At 44.4% G+C, this 21431-nt stretch overlaps 1 protein-coding gene across 1 annotated transcript in view; it reads right to left on the reverse strand.

The window, feature by feature from the left end:
- The window catches only part of si:dkey-238d18.4 (TBC1 domain family member 17), a 49639-nt gene extending 35887 nt beyond the window's left edge, over positions 1–13752 (reverse strand). The window contains exons 1-2 of the mRNA XM_043716526.1: positions 13331–13752; positions 435–620 (exon numbers count right to left, since the gene is read on the reverse strand). Coding sequence (XP_043572461.1) covers positions 435–620; positions 13331–13595 — 451 coding nt within the window. The 5' untranslated portion in view covers positions 13596–13752. The remainder of the gene's footprint in view (positions 1–434; positions 621–13330) is intronic.
- Between the last annotated feature and the right edge of the window lie 7679 nt (positions 13753–21431).

Consider the following 21431-nt stretch of genomic DNA (forward strand, 5'->3'; position numbering starts at 1 on the left):
TCTGAGGGTATTATCGGAGATACTTCATTCCAGCGAAGTCCAAACCAAGCCAACAACCTTCCCTCAATTTTTATAACCATTCTTTAGGGATTAGAGTCTCAGGATAAGAATATTGAAGACGGAGGTGAGGAAATTATGAATCCTCAATTCTCTTGTCTTGAGTACTGTTGACATTCAGTCAATTAGCATATTCATATCTGAAATTAGTAGATACCTAAGGGAATCAAGGAATTAGGAGATCAAGAGGGTAAGTGGAGTTGATGTAGGTGGTCAGTCACGAACTTTGAAAGGCAAAGGAGATTAGAGGGACCTATTGCTGCACCTACAGTGCATCTTAGGTTTAATTATTCCATGTGCAACTTGAAAACAAAGCAAGAGAAGCTACGCCAGTTCTCCAACTAACATACAGAACACACAATTGAGACAGTACTTACTGTCAGCTTCATCCACCCTCATCCTCCTGCTATCTGGCATGAGGGTCTGCCACCGACATTTCATCATCTTATAGCGAACATAGCGCTCCAATGCCAGCACTTTACGCTCTCGGGTTGTGGAGGAGCAGGGATACATCCCAAACAGAAACTTCCAAACATCCTTACGAATACTGGGATCCACACCACCTGAAAAAAAATGAACAAAACTGGTTGTTCCATTTGCTTCCTCAAACCCTTGGCATCCAGGAGGCATTGGGAATCTTGCAGTCTCTTTTGTGACTAGTGTCTCAGTTCTTATTAAACATCCTTTCAGATTTCAAAACATTGGAGACTTTCTCCAAGGACTAGATCGAGACTTGAGAAATTATGGCATCATTACTTCTGTGGTTTATTACAACATTGGAGGATTTGGGCTAATTTAAACTGGACATCTAAAAAAAAAGTTTTGGAAAAGAATTATGCACAATCTAAGGACACTTCTTTACAAACAAATTGATATACAGTCAATATAACTACCACGTTATATATTGTTATAACGTGGCAGTCCCGTGTTTGTGCAATCCCGTGTCCCCAATTCGTCAATCGTATTATAGCAAAGTTGTATTAATGAAACGCGCATTATAGTAGAAATGATATTTATTTTGAGAGCAGTAACTGTCATAAGAAACACAGCAACCACTTTGTATTCAGCAAACTCTCACAAAAAGCAGCATGAAACAAGATTCTTTGCTCTTAGATTTTGATTGAGAGTTAAATACTGGATTGGGCACCAGGGAGAACTCATCCTTCTCGCTTTACAAGAGTGGCATATGATTTTGTTCATCCATGTTAAACCATGATTGGGTTTAGCAATTCATCCCAGGAAAGTCACTTGTTACAGCGGAGCAGTCCCTCAGTGGTAGCACAAAGTTTCATTCTAAATTATGGGGCTTGGAACCCCACTCAGAAAGGACAGTACCACCCACTGAGCCATGATTGTAAAAATGACTTTGGAATCAGAATTTATGCCCACTCTTGGTCCCCACCAGTACCCACTCCAGTAATTTTGCTGGTTGCCATTTTAAATCATGTGAAGAGTTGTGAAATCTGAGTGTGCAGTTCCATTGTGAACACCTCCAGTAGCCATAACAAACAGAGAAAAAAATCCTGGCTAACATTTTGTTAAGGCACTTGGCAGCCTGGTTCAGAACAGTAGTCCTTTAGCTGGTTTGTGTTCCTCCATTTCCCTGTTTAAGACACTCTCTTTGGTACTGCTGCCCAGAGTTCGCTTGGAGTTCTGCTCGAAGTGATGGCTCACATCCATCTCCTCACAACTGAAGGAAAATGGCTGCTATGTTAACTTCAAATGAGCCACTGTTCCACCAGGAATACAGAATGAATATAGCAGAAAGAAGATAATCAAGTATGTATAATTTTTATACAGAAAGCTGGTCAAAAACATTTAACAGTCGTCTTCATAAACTACCGATGGGAGTCCTTTAAAGATCAGTGTGTGATTATGTTCTTGCCTCAGGATTTGTACTTCACATGTCAAAAGCAAGCATTTAGAGTAAGAAACATTGGAATAGGAGCCAGCTCATCTTAGACCACCTGCATGCTTGGCTTTTAACTCACTAGATCCAAGACGAATATAGATAGTTTTCAACAATCAGTTTCTGGGTTAGTATGCTTGAAGTCAGGTTTACAAGATCTAAATTGCACACCAAATAACTACCTGAAGGACAGCAAGTGACACTAAACATCTAAAGACATCACAGACATCCAGAATTTCTAAGAGGGAGTGAATTCTTGATTATGTTCTTGGCCATCCCCACCCAAGGGACACCAATTTCTCCCCAAAGCAATGTCCTGATATCTAGAAAGTAATTTTGAATTACATTAATTCATTGAGATAAACATGCCAATTCAGGAAAACAAACTTAATTTAAATAAAAGAATTATATAGAATTTTCAACACAGAAACAGGCCATCCAGTCCAACTTAATTGTCCAGAGTAAGGGATAATATCCTAGTGATTAGAAGCCAAGGCTAATGCTCTCAGCATGGGTTCAAGTCCATCACGGTAGTTGTTAGAATTTAAATACAACTAATAAATCTACAACATAAAACTATTCTCAGTAATGGTGACCATAACAAGCACCAGTAATTGTAAAATTCCATCTGGTTCACTGATGTCCTTTAATGAATAAAATCAGTCAGCCGACATTGATTCCAGACCTGTACTCATGTGGTTGACTGTATTATGATAAAGTCTTGCAAGCCACTCAGTTCCAAGGGCAATTTGAATGGGCAACAAATCCTGGCTTTGCCAGTGAAACCCACATTCCATTAAAATAAATAAACGGTGGTGTTTCTGGTCCACACAAGCCTCATCCCACTCGACTTCATCTATCCCCATCTCCCTATCCACACAAACCTCTACAACAAGGCTTGCCAACCTCTTTGGATGATAGGAGCCATGCTTCAATTTCTCACTCATTCTGGGAAGGGAGCTAACTGCAGAAAGTTAACAATTGCCAGAGCAGTAAACTTGAATTTCACCCTTGCAGCACCTCCCAGTCCGTCCATCACTCACTCAGTCACCCAGCCCCTCACTCACACTTTCAATCAGCTCTCTTGTTAAGCTACTAACCCACCAATCTCAAGCCATTCGTTCCCTCCCTGGACCGGACTGTCGTGAAGCCAGTAAATTTCCAGAAATCTTTCCAGTACCGTCAAGGACCCAGGCCCGACTGAGTTAAATTGCTCACATTGTGCTGCCCACTGCTCCTCCCATCAGATACTGCTTTGCTCTCTCTTTTGCTGTTGTTGGATTTTACCAGAAATCAGCTAAGTATCAATTTTGGCAAGTTTGATGGAGACTTTAACTCCATGAGGCCCATCGAGATTTCTTATGCTGTCCTCTGAAAACTGCCTTGTTGGCTATGTACCAGCCAAGACTGATTGTGGATAGACAATATGGCTTTGTGCATGGAAAATCATGTCTTACAAACTTGATTGAGTTTTTTGAAGAATTAACAAAGAGGATTGATGAGGGCAGAGCAGTAGACGTGATCTATATGGACTTCAGTAAGGCACTCGATAAGATTCCCCATGGGAGACTGATTAGCAAGGTTAGATCTCACGGAATACAGGGAGAACTAGCCATTTGGATACAGGGAGAACTAGCCATTTGGATACAGAACTGGCTCAAACGTGGAAGACAGGGAGTGGTGGTGGAGGGTTGTTTTTCAGACTGGAGGCCTGTGACCAGTGGAGTGCCACAAGAATTGATGCTGGGTCCACTTTTCATCATTTATATAAATGATTTGGATGTGAGCTTAAGAGGTATAGCTAGTAAGTTTGCAGATGACACCAAAGTTGGAGGTGTAGTGGACAGCGAAGAGGGTTATCTCAGATTACAACAGGATCTTGACCAGATGGGCCAATGGGCTGAGAAGTGGCAGATGGAGTTTAATTTCAGAGTATTGCGTACAGGAGTTGAGAGGTCATGTTGCAGCTGTACAGGACATTGGTTAGGCCACTGTTGGAATATTGCGTGCAATTCTGGTCTCCTTTCTATTGGAAAGATGTTGTGAAACTTGAAAGGGTTCAGAAAAGATTTGCAAGGATATTGCCAAGGTTGGAGGATTTGAGCTATAGGGAGAGGTTGAACAGGCTGGGGCTGTTTTCCCTGGAGCGTTGGAGGCTGGGGGGGTGACCTTATAGAGGTTTACAAAATTATGAGGGCCATGGATAGGGAAAATAGGCAAAGTCTTTTCCCTAGAGACGGGGAGTCCAGAACTAGAGGATATAGGTTTAGGGTGAGAGGGGAAAGATATAAGAGAGACCTGAGGGGCAACTATTTCACACAGAGGGTGGTGCGGGTATGGAATGAGCTGCCAGAGGAAGTGGTGGAGGCTGGTACAATTGCAACATTTAAGAGGCATTTGGATGGGTATATGAATAGGAAGAGTTTGGAGGAATATGGGACCTGTACTGGTAAATAGGACTAGATTGGGTTGGGATATCTGGCCAGCATGGACAAGATGGACCGAAGGGTCTGTTTCCTTGCTGTACATCTCTATGATATCTATGGCACCTTGGCAATTCTAGCTTCCCTCTGGAGAAAAGTGACCAGGTAACTTTCCTCCTGTTTGTGCAACATCTGCAGTTCAGGCTCCAACTCTACTTGAATCCTGGGTTGCTCAAACTGCAAACATGTGCTACAGAAGTCTTCACTGTAGATCACCTTGGTGTCCAGCAACTTCCATTCACTATAGCTGTAACACATCACTCAATTTGCCCCCTGTTGTATTTTACTTGTTAGGAATTAGGTTATTCAAGTAATCCTCCTCTTTGCACTTGAGATATCCCCAATCTGAACACTTAAATGTATTTTTTTAAAAAACACACTTGTATCAATCTTATAGCCATCAAGCCTATTTGTAAGAGAGAGAGAATAAAAAAGATTGACATTGGAGGGTCTGCTTTTCAGTTCAGCTCCTGTTACAAATCCTTCAGCAAAGCCTTCTTCTGAGTCCGATCAGTGCCGTTAGTACCAATGTGGATGATGAGAATTGGATCCCTCCCCTCCCATTCCAAGTTCCTCCCCAGCCTTCGGGAAATGCCCTTAATCATGGCATTAGGCAACATAGTCCATAACCCACTTGAAACTGTAGAAGGATTATAATATTAATTAGCCCTTAGCAACCATCTCTCGGGACTGGAATAGATGGCAGGTCATCAGTTTCCTGCACCATGTCCCTACAGTCTACTGTTCCTTATCACTGAAATTTCCTTACACACTACAGATTTCTAACTTTTATTTAGGACTACCATTTTGTACTGACATATGAATTTATACTTTTTAAATACAAATTAAATAGGGCTGTTACCCCTTTTAAAAAAACTTACTATCAAAACTGTGCTTCCTTGAAATTGCATGAATGTGTAAGAACTGTCAAAACCAGCGGGAGTCAGTTTAATATTCCCTATACTTTTATTTAGTATGCGTATAACTTCTCACTTACTTAGATCATACAGGTCTGGTATTTTTACAATCATTGCTACTTTAATGACAGAAGGACTAACCCCTCTTAATTGTGCAAGCTCAGTCCAGACAGACATTCTAATCCCATCAGGAGCAACAGCCAGCATTTAGTAAGTGCTTAAAGCATCTCCTGCTTCCCCAGGACAGATGCCACACGTGCTTATGTACAATAGATTCAACTATGTGACACCACAGTGCTAAAATTTTAATGTATGTAAAAATGGAGTAGAGGTTACTGTAAAATTGTACTTTGGATTCCATTGCCGACTCGAACTGTGCAACTGCAGATGCTCAATAAAGAGGCTTTTTTTGCCAGTCACTGATCTCGGTCAGTATTGAACATGATCCCAAGCCAAAAACTATCATTACCACCTCTGGAAAGAGTTCAGCCATGTTCACTGGTAAGGCAAGCATAGCTGACTCGTTGCCATACTTTAAATTGAAAGCAGCCAAAGTACACAGAATTCGGTTAAAATACCAAACACATTTTTTACATGTGTCTACGGTTACTTATTCTACTTAGTTACCAATGTTGTCACTGTCCTCAGCTTTTTTCTCTGGACAAAATCATTACCATAATGTCACCACATGCAAATGTGTGAAGTACAGACTCAACACAGTTTATGTTCATAATTTCTTGAACATCTTGCTCACCCAATGAATGTGCAGCTCGTGTAGACCTCTCTCACAGAATCTAACAATTCCAAAAATCACCTTCTGATTAGATATATTGGATGCTTCAAAATTACCATCAGCATTTTCATCATCAGCAAACACAAATGCTGACCACAGGCTGTGCCAAGTGTTTGTCAGATGTCTTGTCCCTCGTCTGCTCTATCACCCAGATGGCACTTTTCACGCCAAATACTTTCTGGAACCCTGCTATACCCAGGCGCCAGTTCACAGCACAATGTGAATTGTCTTTATACTCATACTTTATGGACTATAAAATCTTTTGGTCCCTTGGCTGTGTCAATGAGGATACATTCTGAGGTAAGTAAATGTTAAACACACTGAAAAGGGGTCCAGCATCTGCATATGCTGAGTAAACGTCAAGCAAGAACAATATCTTGCAGTTTTCATTATGACTGCATCCTCTGGAACAAAGTACTTCTGAAACCTGTCGAGACAAACTTGCCTGGTTATTCATGCTCTAGTTACCATAATAATGTAGTAGAAATATTCTTACCCAGATTGTGGGCACTGGTTTTTTCCAACGTACAATAATTTACACTGGTCTGTTCCAACTCCACTAGCACAACCAAGCACATTAAATCTTCTTCTGTGTCGTTTCCATCTGTTGGTGTCCTTTTCACTAGCCGTTGCTAAGGTTTTTTTTCTCATGCATTATGCCAAAATAAGGATATTGAATCGATATTTTAGATTTCTCCACTAGAAAAGCTTTCAATAGCAAATTCCCTCAGAATAGGGGAGCTCCAAACTAGAGAGCATAGGTTTAAGGTGAGAAGGCAAATAGTTAAAGGGACCTAAGGAGCAACCTTTTCATGCCAAGTGTGGTGCGTGTATGGAAAGAGCTGCTAGAGGAAGTGGTGGAGGGCTGGTACAATTGCACCATTTAGAAGGCATCTAGATGGGTATATGAATAGGAAAGGTTTAGAGGGATAAAGGCCAAATGCTGGCAAATGGGACTAGATGAATTTGGGATATCTGGTCGGCATGAATGAGTTGGATCGAAGGGCCTTGTTTATGTGCTGCACAACTCCGACTCCATGACTTGGCAAACTTGTTTACAAATCTTTCAACTGTCTCAATGTGCTGAGGATTTATCTCCAGACTCTTAAATACTTTACTTCATGGTATTTTTTAGATTTGTGAACCAACCTGAACACTATTTACATTAAGTTTAGGTATTCAGTTCAGTAGGCTGAAAATTGGGGTTTGCTTTATCACCAATGGCCTAGTCAATGGCACCTCTCATTCTATCATCATTCAGTTTAATCCATCATTTTTTGGTTTACGCTTAGCTTATTTTTGTTTACTTCCTTCTTTCTGAATGTGATATCCAATATAAAAACTGGATTTGCTGCTTCTTAAAGTCATAAATAATGGAGGTACCCACTCCATACTCCTCATTCAGCTTTTGCACAGAGTGTGATGGAGGCAGATTCAATCGAGGCATTCAACAGGGAATCAGATCATTATCTGAAAAGGAAGAATGTGTAGGATTACATGCAGAAGGTGGGGTAAATGGTACTACCAGTACAGTACCCAAAACCCAGCTGAGAACCATCAGCATCCAACAACTGAACGTGTTTTTAAACAGGCCAAGCAAGAATTTTAATTTGAATGAACAAGGTAATATTGGCTTGCATTGGTGGGATGGCAAGATTCAAGTGGCTGAACAATCTTTGTGACTCTATCCACAACAACTTGGAAAGCTCAGGTATTCCTACATTGGCATGGTGACATTCTCCCACAAAGACACCTAGGTCCATCTACTCCTGCACTCCTTTTAGTGTCAAATCATTTATTTATGTTGTCTCACCATGCTCTTTGTACTAAGATGAATCATCATATACTTCTCTGCATTGACTGTAATCTGCCACTTATCTATTCAACTAACTCGTCTATTTCCTTTGGAATTTCTCCATTATGTCCCTATAGTTCTCAATGCTTCCATGTGTTTTATCATCTGCCAGTTTGAAATTAAATATAAATTCCACCAATAACCATGGTAGGATTTGAGCCCATGACCCCAGCCTCTGAACATCAGGATTATAAATCCAGTAACATTACCACTATGCCACCAACTTCTTAGTTCAGCAAGGCTTCAGCAAGTCAAGGCACAACACTGAGTGAAGGGAGGAAACTTAAATGAAGCATAAACAACATGAACTAGTTGGGCTGAATAACCTGTTGCAACATTATACATACAGAGTAGGAATGCACATCTTGGCCCTTCAAGCCTGCTCGGCCATTCAATAAGATCATGACTGATTTGATTACTCCACATTCCTGTCTATCCCGATAAGCAGGGGGTGAAACGTTATCAGAATCTACTGACTATTACCTTAAATTCAAGGACTCTGCTACTAATGCCTTTTGAGGATGGTACCCTGCCTTTACGAGGGTAACACCACCACAATGTGACGATGATAAGTTTTGAAGGAATGTTCAAGAAACCTAGACACTGAAAACAGGACTGAATCTTTCCTCAGCTGCATATAAAATTATTGAACTGCAGGTTCCCCAGACATGACTATTACAAGGAGGAATACGTCTGCTTGAATCCAACAAACATAAATAATCACCATCGGTTTTCACACAGTCAACAAAGAGCATGAAAACCATCTGCTGAGAGACACACTCCCTTCTGTCAACATATTCCAAGAGCTCAAGATGCTAAACTATCATCATTATTACGAGCAGTGGGAAAAGCACAACTTTCTTGACCTGTCAATCACAAATTACATTATGTGCTTCTGACTGAATGGCACACATTAGAGATGCAGTTAGTTTACCCATGATAATTTTACATATTCAGCTTCCCCTCCTTTAGCCCCTTGTCTACTTTGAACACTTTCATTAAATCACCCCTGAACTTGCTAAATTCCAGGAAATATAAGGATATCTTGTGTAATTTCTCCTCTGAGGTTACCCCTCAAAGTCCAGATTATTATTCTATACATCTGTGCTGCACTCTCTCCAAAAATAATAATCTTCTGACAGGGTGGTGCCCAGAACAGTTCACAGTAACCAAAGGCTGTAGATTTACTTGTCACCACTTGATTTCGAGTCATTACAATAATTACTCCACTTCAAAAAGTACTTCAAAGGGTTTCACTCTTCAGTGGATAATCTCATTGAAATCTATTTGACACAATTTTACCTTCTGTCCAAATTTAAATCCCCTAGGCTACCTTGATTTTAGCTCCCATTGTAAAGCGCAGAGCCAATTTTGAATCACTCAGCATTCTAACAGTTTGGTGAGGTTAAGTCAAGTGAAGCAGATCTATGCTAATTATTAAAATATATAGGCGAGTGCTTTACATAACTTCTTACACATGTGAAATTTGTAAGGCTTATAAACATTCCTAATCAGTGATCACAAATACCTTTACACTTGCAGTACTGAAACATAATGAGCAAGTTTACAAAAATACAGTCAAATCACACCATCAACACAAAAAGGAAAAAGTGAGGTCAAACTTAACCCCAAGCCTTGTCATCACATGGGCTGCTTTCAACACAGCCAACCCATTTTTACCTACATCTGGTCTCCTCTTTCACCCTGGCCTATCATTATCCAGCCCTTTGTCCACCATACTGTCTTTCTCTGCATACAAACCTTCACAGGTAGAGGAATTTGTTGAAAAGGTACACTTAGACCGGTTCAAATATGTTCTTGGTAGGAAATTACTGAGCAGAGTAGATATATGTACCAGAATCATTCATATGCCTCCAGAAGCCTAAAGACCTTTTGTAAATCAAAGCTATTTGTCATACAGTCCCCGAATGAAATCCAGCATGCTTTTTTTTATTATGAAAATGACTTGCCTCCTGCCCTCAAACTATAGCTTAGAAACTAGCTGTCCCAACAGTTCTGAGAGATGGTAATCCAATCCCAGCCTGACTGTAACTGTATCTACCATAACTTTACATGGTGATATTCTGTATTGTTGCACTCCATGAAAGGCAGAACTTTAGCCTGTAGTCTGAAATTAAATAATTCCTTCCCTAATGCTGGATACTTACTTGTGGGCGGCATGGTGGCTCAGTGGTTAGCACTGCTGCCTCACAGCGCCAGGGACCCGGGTTCGATTCCAGCCTTGGGGGACCGTGTGGAGTCTGCACATTCTCCCTGTGTCTGCACGGGTTTCCTACGGGTGCTCTGGTTTCCTCCCACACTCCAAAGATATGCAGGTTATTGGCCATGCTAACTTGCCCATAGGGATTTGTAGGTTAGGGGCAAATATAGGGCAGAGGAATCCCTACTAATTCTAATTCTCACCCTCAGGGCTCCATCTATCTTGTCATTCATTTTACCCACTATCTTCAGCATGTATGCTAGCCTGTTCCTATCTCCTACTAGTTCTGAAGAAGGGTCACTGGACCTGAAACATTGACTCTACTTTCTCTCCAAAGATGCTGCCAGACCTGTGGAGTTTCTCCAGTAATTTCTTTTTCATTTCAAATTTAACCATTTGCTCATTCTAATAGACACATAAATAATGCAACTCTATTAAATTTCACTGTAGAACTGCTACCACAAAACAAGCGATAACTCCACCTTGAAAAAAATGACCAACACAAAGATATACAATATCAGAGTAATAACACTAAATTAGAGACAACACAATCAATTACTTGGAAGAGATCTTTCAGTACATTTCTTACTCATCTCCACTGGCTTTATGTCATTCTCCTCCTTGGAAGGCATCACAATCCCACTTCACACTGTGGCTCCACTAACCTTCACCCATTCCCTATATCAGATGTGAGAAATCACAAATTTAAAAAGAAAATCTGTAAGACACCTCATCATTCAACACTCTCTTCACACCCTGAAGATCCTGTCAGAGGATTCTGCATTCTGAGGAATCACTGCCTGTCTCCCATCAGGGCAGTTGTTTCATCTCTTCCTGGGGTGGCTGTTGAGCTTGGGTGGGTGTCACACTTCAAGGACTGCTCAAACCTGGAGGTATCACACCCCTGGCGTTGCTCGACCCTGGACGGCATCACACCCCTGGCATTGTTCAATCCTGGCCAGCATCACACACCAGGGGTTCATAGAGTCATAGAGACGTACAGCATGGAAACAGACCCTTCGATCCAACCCGCACATGCCGACCAGATATCCCAACCCAATCGTGTCCCACCTGCCAGCACCCAGCCCATATCCCTCCAAACCCTCCCTACTCATATACCCATCCAAATGTCTCTTGAATGTTGCAATTGTACTAGCCTCCACCACTTCCTCTGGCAGCTCATTCCATACATGTACCACCCTCTGCGTGAAATAGCTACCCCTTAGGTCTCTTTTATATCTTTCCCCTCTCACTCTAAACCTATGCCCTCTAGGTCTGGACTCACCAACCCAAGGGAAAAGACTTTGTCTATTTACCCTACCCATGCCCCTCAATTTTGTAAACCTCTATAAGGTCATCCCACACACTCCAGGGAAAACAGCCCCAGCCTGTTCAGCCTCTCCCAATAGCTCAAATCCTCCAATCCTGGCAATATCCTTGTAAATTTTTTCTGAACCCTTTCAAGTTTCACAACATCTTTCCGATAGGAAGGAGACCAGAATTGCACGCAATATTCCAATGCCCTATACAGCTGCAACATGACCTCCCAACTCCTGTACTCAATACGCTGACCAATAAAGGAAAGCATACCAAATGCCGCCTTCACTATCCTAAATACCTGCAACTCCACTTTCAAGGAGCTATGAACCTGCACTCCAAGGTCTCTTTGTTCAGCAACACTCCCTAGGACCTTACCATTAAGTGTATAAGTCCTGCTCAGATTTGCTTTCCCAAAATACGGCACTTTGCATTTATCTGAATTAAACTCCATTTGCCAGTTCTCAGCCCATTGGCCCATCTGATCAAGATCCTGTTATAATATGAGGTAACCATCTTCGCTGTCCACTACACCTCCAATTTTGGTGTCATCAGCAAACTTACTAACTCTACCTCTTATGCTCGCATCCAAATAATTGATGTAAATGACAAAAAGTAGAGGGCCCAGCACCGATCCTTGTGGCACTCCACTGGTCACAGGCCTCCAGTCTGAAAAACAATCCTCCACCACCACCCTCTGTCTTCTACCTTTGAACCAGTTCTGTATTCAAATGGCTAATTCTCCTTGTATTCCATGAGATCTAAAACTTGCTAATCAGACTCCCATTGGGAGCCTTGTCAAACACCTTACTGAAGTCCATATAGATCACATCTACTGCTCTGTCCTCATCAATCCTCTTTGTTACTTCTTCAAAAACTCAATCAAGTTTGTGAGACATAATTTCCCATGCGCAAAACCATGTTGACTCGCCCTTGCAGGCATCACACCCCTTGGGGATGTTCGACCCTGGTAGGCATCGGATGCTGCCTGAACTGCTGTGCTCTTCCAGCACCACCACTCCAGAACCTGGTAGGCATCTCACCCCTGGGGTTGTTCGACCCTGGTAGGCATCACTCACCCCTGGGGGATGTTCGACCCTGGTAGGCATCACTCAACCCTGGAGGATGTTCGACCCTGGTAGGCAACACTCTCCCCTGAGGGATGTTCGACCCTGGTAGGCATCACTCACCCCTGGGGGACGTTCGACCCTGGTAGCAACACTCTCCCCTGAGGGACGTTCGACCCTGGTAGGCATCACTCACCCCTGGGGGACGTTCGACCCTGGTAGGCATCACTCACCCCTGGGGGATGTTCGACCCTGGTAGGCATCACTCACCCCTGGGGGATGTTCGACCCTGGTAGGCATCTCACCCCTGGGGTTGTTCGACCCTGGTAGGCATCACTCACCCCTGGGGGTTGTTCGACCCTAGTAGGCATCACTCACCCCTGGGGGTTGTTTGACCCTGGTAGGCATCACTCACCCCTGGGGGACGTTCCACCCTGGTAGGCATCACTCACCCCTGGGGGATGTTCGACCCTGGTAGGCATCACTCTCCCCTGGGGGACGTTCGACCCTGGTAGGCATCACTCACCCCTGGGGGATGTTCGACCCTGGTAGGCATCACTCTCCCCTGGGGGATGTTCGACCCTGGTAGGCATCACTCACCCCTGAGGGATGTTCGACCCTGGTAGGCATCACTCACCCCTGGGGGATGTTCGACCCTGGTAGGCAACACTCACCCCTGGGGGATGTTCGACCCTGGTAGGCATCACTCACCCTGCTTGAAGATGAGTTTACGAAAGTAAGACTCTCTGACCAGCCTCCCGTCCGGGTCGAACAGCACTGGGAAGGTGTCAGCGCTCAGCCGGGGCCCTCCGCCTCTCAGCACAACCGGTACCGGGGCCTCCCTGCAGCCGCAGAACCAGCGCCCCTCCCCGGCGGGGACCCCCCGCCTCCTCTCCCGAGGCTCTGAACCCTCGTGCTCCTCAGATCCAAGGCCACAACGCGAAGTCCCGGGGCTCGGGTCCCCGCTCGGCTCCATGAGCCACACCGAGGGGAGGGGAGGGGAGGGGAGGGCAGGGGTGGGCGACTGTGAGGGCAAGGAGGCGGGGCCCTGGGAGACGGGGGAGGGTCACATGGAGAGGGGCGGGGTTACGATGGGGCGTGTTTCAAGAGGGGGCGGGACGGGGCAGGTCACATGGAGAGGGGAGGAGCTACGACCAGGGATGGTGCTAGAGGGGGCGGTGCCCTGGCAGGGAAGGATAAACGGAGAAGGGCGGGGTCACGCGGAGGGGCGAGGCTCCAACATCGGGTGGGCCAAGAGGAGGGGACCGGGGAGAGAGGGAAGGGGAGAGACTCATGTGGGCGGGAGCAGTACGCGCATGCGGGGTGGGGCCAGATGGGCGGAGATATGGTCGTGGGTGGGACATAACGGGGCGGAGCGAATGTGGGGCGGGGCCAGAAAGGGGGCGGGGATGGATTGTGGGCGCGGGAAGGTGAAGGGGCGGGTTGTTTTGGGCGGGGCCTGATTGGGGGCGGGGCCGCCCTCATTAACACCAGCTGTCCTTCAGTTCAGCTATTTGTTTCCATCTCTTTCCATCAGCTATTTATTATTCAGCTATTATTTCCATCTCTTCTTGCAAATTCTTTTATTTCGTTGAGGTTATATCATTAATAAATCAAAACATGTTATTCATATTTAGCACGTTATGGAAATATTTGTGGAGTGAGAATGGAATGCACATTTTAGCTCAGCTCTTTCACCATCCTCTTTTTATAACTTAATTCGTCCATCTCCTTTATCCGAATAATCCACCAAACTTTCTGACCACATCACAAATTGTTTCCATATTTTTCGATCCATCTGTCTGCCTATTTTCCATTTTCTCACTCTCACAGCATTCCTTACAAAACCTTTGTCCACCCTCTTACTAGATGCATCCACCAACTGCTTGTGAACACAGATATGATTGTCCTACTGCAAAGCAAAAAGTGTGGTGCTGGAATAGCACAGCCGGTCAGGCAGCATCCGAGGATCAAGAGAGTCGACGTTTCCGGCATAAGCCCTTCATCAGGGACGTGAGGGGGCACCAAGGAGGCTCAGAGACAAATAGGAAGGGGGTTGGGGCTGGGGGTGAAAGGTAGCTGGGAAGGCCATAGGTTGATGAAGCTGGGGTTGATGGCAATGGGAAGGAGAGGAGGGTGGACCTGATAAGTGGGAAGGAAGATGGACAGGTCGGACAGATCAAGAGGGTGATGCCAAGTTGGAGAGTTGGATCTGGGATGAGGTGGAGAGAGGGGAGATGAGGAAAGTGGTGAAGTTGATGTTAATGCTGTGCGGTTGGAGGGTCCCAAGATGGAAGATGACGCGTATGTCCTCCAGTCGTCGGATGGCTTGGATTTGGCAGTGGGTGAGACCCATGATTTGGGTGTCCTTGGCGATGTGGGAGGGGAAGTTGAAGTGTTCAGCCTCAGGGCAGTGGGGTAGTTTGGTGAGTGTGTCCCAGAGATGTTCCCTGAAGCATTCTGCAAGTTGGCACCTTGTCTCCCCAATGTAGAAGAGACCACATGGAGAGTAACAGACACAGTAGATGAGATGTTTGGATCTGCAGGAAAATCACTGCCGGTTGTGGAAGGATCCTTTGGAGTCTTGGACGGAGATGAGGAGGGAGGTGTGGGCCGGTTTTGCAGCTCTTGCAGCAGCACGGGAATCTCCTTAGAAATATCATACTCCAAGGGGAGAACTGCAGGATAGAGGTTCAACTGTTCACTTTGTGTTATCTCAAACTTTTCTGTGGTTTATTTTATTTCAACATCAAATTGGTGCAATCAAAACACAATGTTGCTGTTTTTAAACTGTGAGCTTTTGTGAAGTCCCTGTCATATTGTGACTGTCTAAACAGCAATATGCTTGCCATCAGAATTACGTAGAATGCACAGCAGAGAAACAGGCCATTGAGCCCAACCAATCCAAGCTAGTTTTTATGATGCACACATCCTCCTTCATCTCACTCAACCAGCAATTCTTCCTATTCCTCTCCACTCCTGTACGTATTAAGCTCAAACCTAAATATATTTATGCTAGTCACCTCAACCACTCCCTATGATCAATATTCCTATTTCCTACTGAGGTTCATGTACAGCAGAACCTGAACCAGAGGTCAATGTATTCACAATCCAATTGGCATGCATGGCCCCTGTGCAGATTAAAGAGAATGTAGTGAGTTTAACATTTTGACTATGTTCTAACTGAAGACATCTGTCTTGAATTTCCCCAATGTATTTATTAGTGAGTATAGTTTTAGGAACATAGGAACAGAGGTTTGATCAACCACTTCAAGCCCTTTTACCCACACTATCCTAATAAACATTTATGCCACTGGTAAACAGAAATCTCTTGAACCCTAAATACGGTCGCAGTCTCCACAGCCCATGTGATCTGGATGTGAGTATAAGAGGTGTAATTAGTAAGTTTGCAGATGACACCAAAATTGGAGGTGTAGTGGACAGCGAAGAAGGTTACCTCAGATTACAATGGGATCTTGCTCAGATGGGCCAATGGGCTGAGGAGTGCCAGATGGAGTTTAATCTAGACAAATGCGAGGGCTGCATTTTTGGAAAGCAATTCTTAGCAGGACTTATACACTTAATAATAAGATCCTAGGGAGTGTTGCTGAACAAAGAGTCCTTAGAGTGCAGGTTCATAGCTCATTGAAAGTAGAGTCACAGATGGATAGGATAGTGAAGAAGGCATTTCGTATGCTTTCCTTTATTGGTCAGGGTATTGAGTACAGGAGTTGGGAGGTCATGTTGTGACTGTGCAGGATATTGGTTAGGCCGCTATTGGAATATTGTGTGCAATTCTGGTCTCCTTCCTATCAAAGGATGTTGTGAAACTTGAAAGGGTTCAGAAAAGATTTACAAAGATGGTGCCAAGGTTGGAGGATTTGAGCGATGGGGAGAGGCTGAACAGGTTGGGGCTGTTTTCCCTGGAGCATCAGAGGCTGAGGGGTGACCTTATAGAAGTTTACAAAATTATGAGGGGCATGGATAGGATAAATAGATAAAGTCTTTTCCCTGGGGTGGGGGAGTCCAGAACTAGAGGGCATAGGTTTAGGATGAGATGGGAAAGATATAAAAGGGACCTAAGGTGCAACTTTTTCACGCAGAGGGTGGTACATGTATAGAATGAGCTGCCAGAGGAAGTGGTGGCAGTTAGTACAATTGCAACATTTAAAAGGCGTTTGGATGGGTATATGAATAGGAAGGGTTTGGAGGGATATGGGGTAGGTGCTGACAGGTGGGACTAAATTGGGTTGGGGGATATCTGGTGACATGGACCATTTGGACTGAAGGGTCTGTTTCCGTGCTGTACATCTCTGTGAGTCTATGACACTGCTGTAGAGAATTCCAAAGATTTACGAGTCCTTGATCAAATCATTTCTTGTCATCTCAGTCTTAGATAGCATTCCTTACTTTTAACAGGGAGTTGGTTGAGCTCAATAGGCTGGATTGTCAGTTTGCAGAGTAGTGTGATACCAAGAGGTGGGTTCTATTCCCATCACTATTTTGAGGTTACCATGAAGGACTCTCCTTCTCAACCTCTTCCCTCGCCTGAGGTCTGGTGGCCCTCAGGTTAAATCATCACCAGTTGCTTCTCTCTCTATTGAGAGAGCAGCCCCTCTGCTCTGGTAAGACTATGGTGACACAACTTTTAATAAAAACAGAAGTTGCTGGAAAGCTCAGCAGGTCTGGCAGCATCTGTGAAGAGAAATCAAAGTTAACGTTTCGGATCTGGTGACCCTTTCTCAGTACTGATGGTAGCTAGGAAAATGTCAGTTTGTATGCAGAAGATAGGTCAAGAAAGTGGGTAAGGATTAAATGATAGGTAGAGGTAGAATCCAAAGAGAGAGAAGAACAGTTGGACTGACAAAGGAGTCAATAATAATCTGGTTGTGAGTGTGAATTATCATTAATGGAGACTGTTAGTGGCTAACAATGGCAGACTGTGTGATAACAAGGTCTGGTGTGTGTGGTAGGGGGCTAGGACATGGGGGAGTTCAGGCCTTAAAATTATTGAACTCGATATTGAGTTCGAAGTGCTGCAGGATCACCAAGTGGAAAATCAGATGTAGTTCCCTTAGCTTATGCTGAGCTGCGCTGGAGCACTTCAATGCTGAACATTCTGTACTCAGCAAAGGTCTCAGCTTTATCCCTCCTTGTTCTCACCTTAATGAATTTTGGGCACGACATGACATTGAACTCTTCTTCCATTGTCTTCGCCTCCATGCCCATTTCTTTGGACAAGAGTGCTCTCCCATCTCACAGACCCCTTCACCCAGCTCCAACACCTTCCCTCCACCTGGATCTCTCCCTCTGGCCTTTTACCTGCACTCGATCTGTTCATTAAGAAATGTTGACATGACATTGGTTGCCACAATTTCTCTATTCCCCCTGAACCAATCTAACCTACCTACATCTGAACTGACTGTAATCCGTGTGCTTAAATCCAACCCCGGACTTGAAACTGCTGATAAAGGTCATGCTGTTGTCGTCTGGTGTACTGACCTCTACATTGCAGAGGCTGAGCACCAACTCTCAGATACCTCCTCTTATCCTACCCTGGACCATGACCCCACTATGGCACATCAGGCCAGTGTATCAATTACAGCCACTGATCTCATTTCATCTGGTGATCTCCCCCCCCCCAATGCCTCCAAGCTGATAGTCCCCCAGCCCCTCACAGCTCACTTCTCCTTCCTTTCCAAAATTCACAACCAGGACTGCCCGGCAGACTCATTGTTTCAGCCTGCTCCTGCCCACAGAACTCATTTCTCCCTTTTCTCCCCTGGTCCATTCCCTGCCCACAAACTTCCCTGACTTTGATGATACTTAATGCCAATTTCGGAATTTCCAGTTTTGCGGGCTTCAATAGCCTTGTCTTTACCATGGGCGTGCAATCCCTTTACACATCCATCCCCGACCAGGATGGTCTAATGGCTCTTCGCTTCTTCCTGAGGCAAAGGCCTGAACCCGTCCCCACTCATCACCACCCTCCTCCACTTGGCCGAACTCATCCTCACCGTCAACAACGTCTCTTTTAATCCTCTCATTTTCTTCAGGTCAGCGAGGTGGCCATGGGTACTCACATGGGCCCCAGTTATGCCTGTCACTTCGTGGGGTATGTGGAATATTCTGGACCCCACCCACAACTCTTTCTTCTATATATCTATGATATCATTGGTGCTGCCTCCCTCTCTCATCTGGAATTGAAAAAAATCACCGATTTCACTTCCAATTTCCACCCCACCCTCACTTTCAACTGATCAATCTCTGACTCCTCCCTTCCCTTCCTCAACATCTCTGTTTACATTTCTGGTAATGGACTGGCCACTAATGTCCACTATAAACCCACTGCCTCCCACAGTTACCTGGACTGTACATCCTTGCACCCTGTTTCCTGTAAAAACTCCATTCCATTCTCTCAGTTTCTCCGTCTCTGTCGTGTATGTTCAGATGTGGCCAACTTCGACAAGGGAGCCTCTGAAATGTCCACCTTCTTCCTCAACTGAGGATTCCCCAGCACCAGTGTTGACATGGCCCTCTGCTGGATCCAACCCCTCTCCTGCACTTTGGCCCTCACCCCCTTTCTTCCCTCCCACCTCAGCGATAGGGTTCCCCCTTGTCCTTACGTACCATCCCACCAGCATCCACATCCAGAAATCATCAGCCACCATTTCCACCAGCTCCAGCGAGACGCCACCACCAGACACACATTCCTAAACCCTCCCTTGTGAGACTTCTGCAAGGATCATTCCCTCCGGGACACCCTGATCTACTCTTCCTTCACTACCTTTACACCCCCTCCCCTGCCCCATAGCCCCACAGCATCTTCCCCTGAACGATCGAAGGTGTAATGCCTGCCCATTTACCTCATCCCTCCTCAGTATCCAAGGGCTCAAACATACCTTCTAGGTGAACCAGCACTTTACCTGCACTTCTCACAATCTAGTCTACTGCATTCACTGCTCACAATGTGGTCTTCTCTACATTGGAGAAACAAAGCATAGACTGAGTGACTGCTTTGCAGAACATCTATGTTCTGCCCACAGAAAAGACCCTGAGCTTCCAGTTGCCTGCCACTTTAACACACCACTCTGTTCCATACCCATCATTTCTGTCTCAGGCTTGCTGCAGTGTTCCAGCGAAGCTCAGCGCAAGTTAGAAGAGCAATATGTCAGTTTATGCTTGGGGACCCTACAGCCTTCCAGACTCAACATTGCGTTCAATAATTTTAGGGCCTGTATGCCCCCATGTCCTAGCCCCCTAGCACACACACCAGACCTTGTTATCACAAAGTCTACCATTACACACTACCCATTGTTAACCACTAACAGTCTCCATTAAAAGCTATTCATCCTCCCAGTCAAATCGTTATTAACTCCTTTGTCTGTCCAACTGTTCTCTCTCTTTGGGTTCTATCCCTACCTATTGTTTACACCTTAGCCCCTTCCCCCAACCCTATTGTCTGTGTATAAACCAACATTTTCCTAACTAGCATCAGTTCTGAGGAAGGGTCACTGGACCCGAAACATTAACTTTGATTTCTCTTCACAGATGCTACCAGCCCTCCTGAGCTTTTCCAGCAATTCCTATTTTTGTTTCTGAATTATAGCATCCGCATTTCCTTTGGTTTTTATTCTCTACCTTTAAATTGCACCTCCTCGATCGAGATTTTCCAACCAGGTGAAACATCTTAACATGTGCCGACTCTGCCTATCTATTTAAGTATTTTTTAAGTTTCAATGAGATCACCTCTCAATCTTCAAAACTCCAGAAAGTACAGGTCCAGTTTCCTCAATTTCTCTTCATATGTCAGTCCCTTCATCCTGCGAACAAGTCTTCATTGCACTTCTTTCGATTGCAATAATATCATTCCTGAGCAACGGAGACCAAAACGACACACAGTATTCCATGTGAACTAAACAAGCTCCTATACAATTGAAGCAAAACTTCACTACTCCTTTGTTCAAATTTTGGTGTAACAAACATTGCTTATACATGATTTAATATCTCACATAATTACAAGACAATTCTGTTCTGATCTATAAGCAGAGTAAAACTAGTGAGTACGGAAGCATCTCAAAGACTCTCTGTGTGGTGAATAGGCTAATGGATCATCTCTGGGTGTCCATACCTCCATCACAAGGACGCCTTCAAGAAAGATATGAAGAATGCGGATTGGGAGACAGTCACTGACATCTGTGAACTTTAGAGGTTGACTGTTTGAAAGGGTGTTGGAAGAGGCGAACAGAAACAAAAAGCTTGCTTTGGTGAGAAGAGGGCCTAGAGAAAACAGAGGCCGGTGAGTCATGCATTTCCTGAGCCCATTGTCTTCTGTTGTAGAGGATGCAGAAGAGACTGTGATGCTGGAGTGGGAGTCCCAAGCTACATGAAGCGATACCTAACACACAATTGTCCACTATGGTGTCAATGATTGACATAGGAGATAGAAGCTGCTGCAACAGTCATCAGGTTGCTAGAAAAAAAATTAAAGCAGATATCATTCTCAATAACGAAACAATGTTTATTAATAAGGAAGAGGAAATGAATCTTTATGTGTAAGCTAAACATGAATGGCATAGCTTCCCATTTTATGAACTTAACAGGTAACCTTTTGCTCTAGGTTGTCCTTTGTATGAAACATTAAATTGAAACCCTGACTGCCCTCTCAGATGTATGCAATAAGATGCCATGGCATTTCTTTGAATAACAGTAAGGGAGCTCACCCTGGTGTCAATACCAGGGAGAGTATAGGCAACAGTGTCTTTACTTCATAGAATCCGTGCAGTGTGGAAATAGGCCATTCAGCCTATCC

Source organism: Chiloscyllium plagiosum, chromosome 2 (assembly GCF_004010195.1).
Source record: "Chiloscyllium plagiosum isolate BGI_BamShark_2017 chromosome 2, ASM401019v2, whole genome shotgun sequence".
NCBI classification, from domain to species: Eukaryota; Metazoa; Chordata; class Chondrichthyes; order Orectolobiformes; family Hemiscylliidae; genus Chiloscyllium; species Chiloscyllium plagiosum.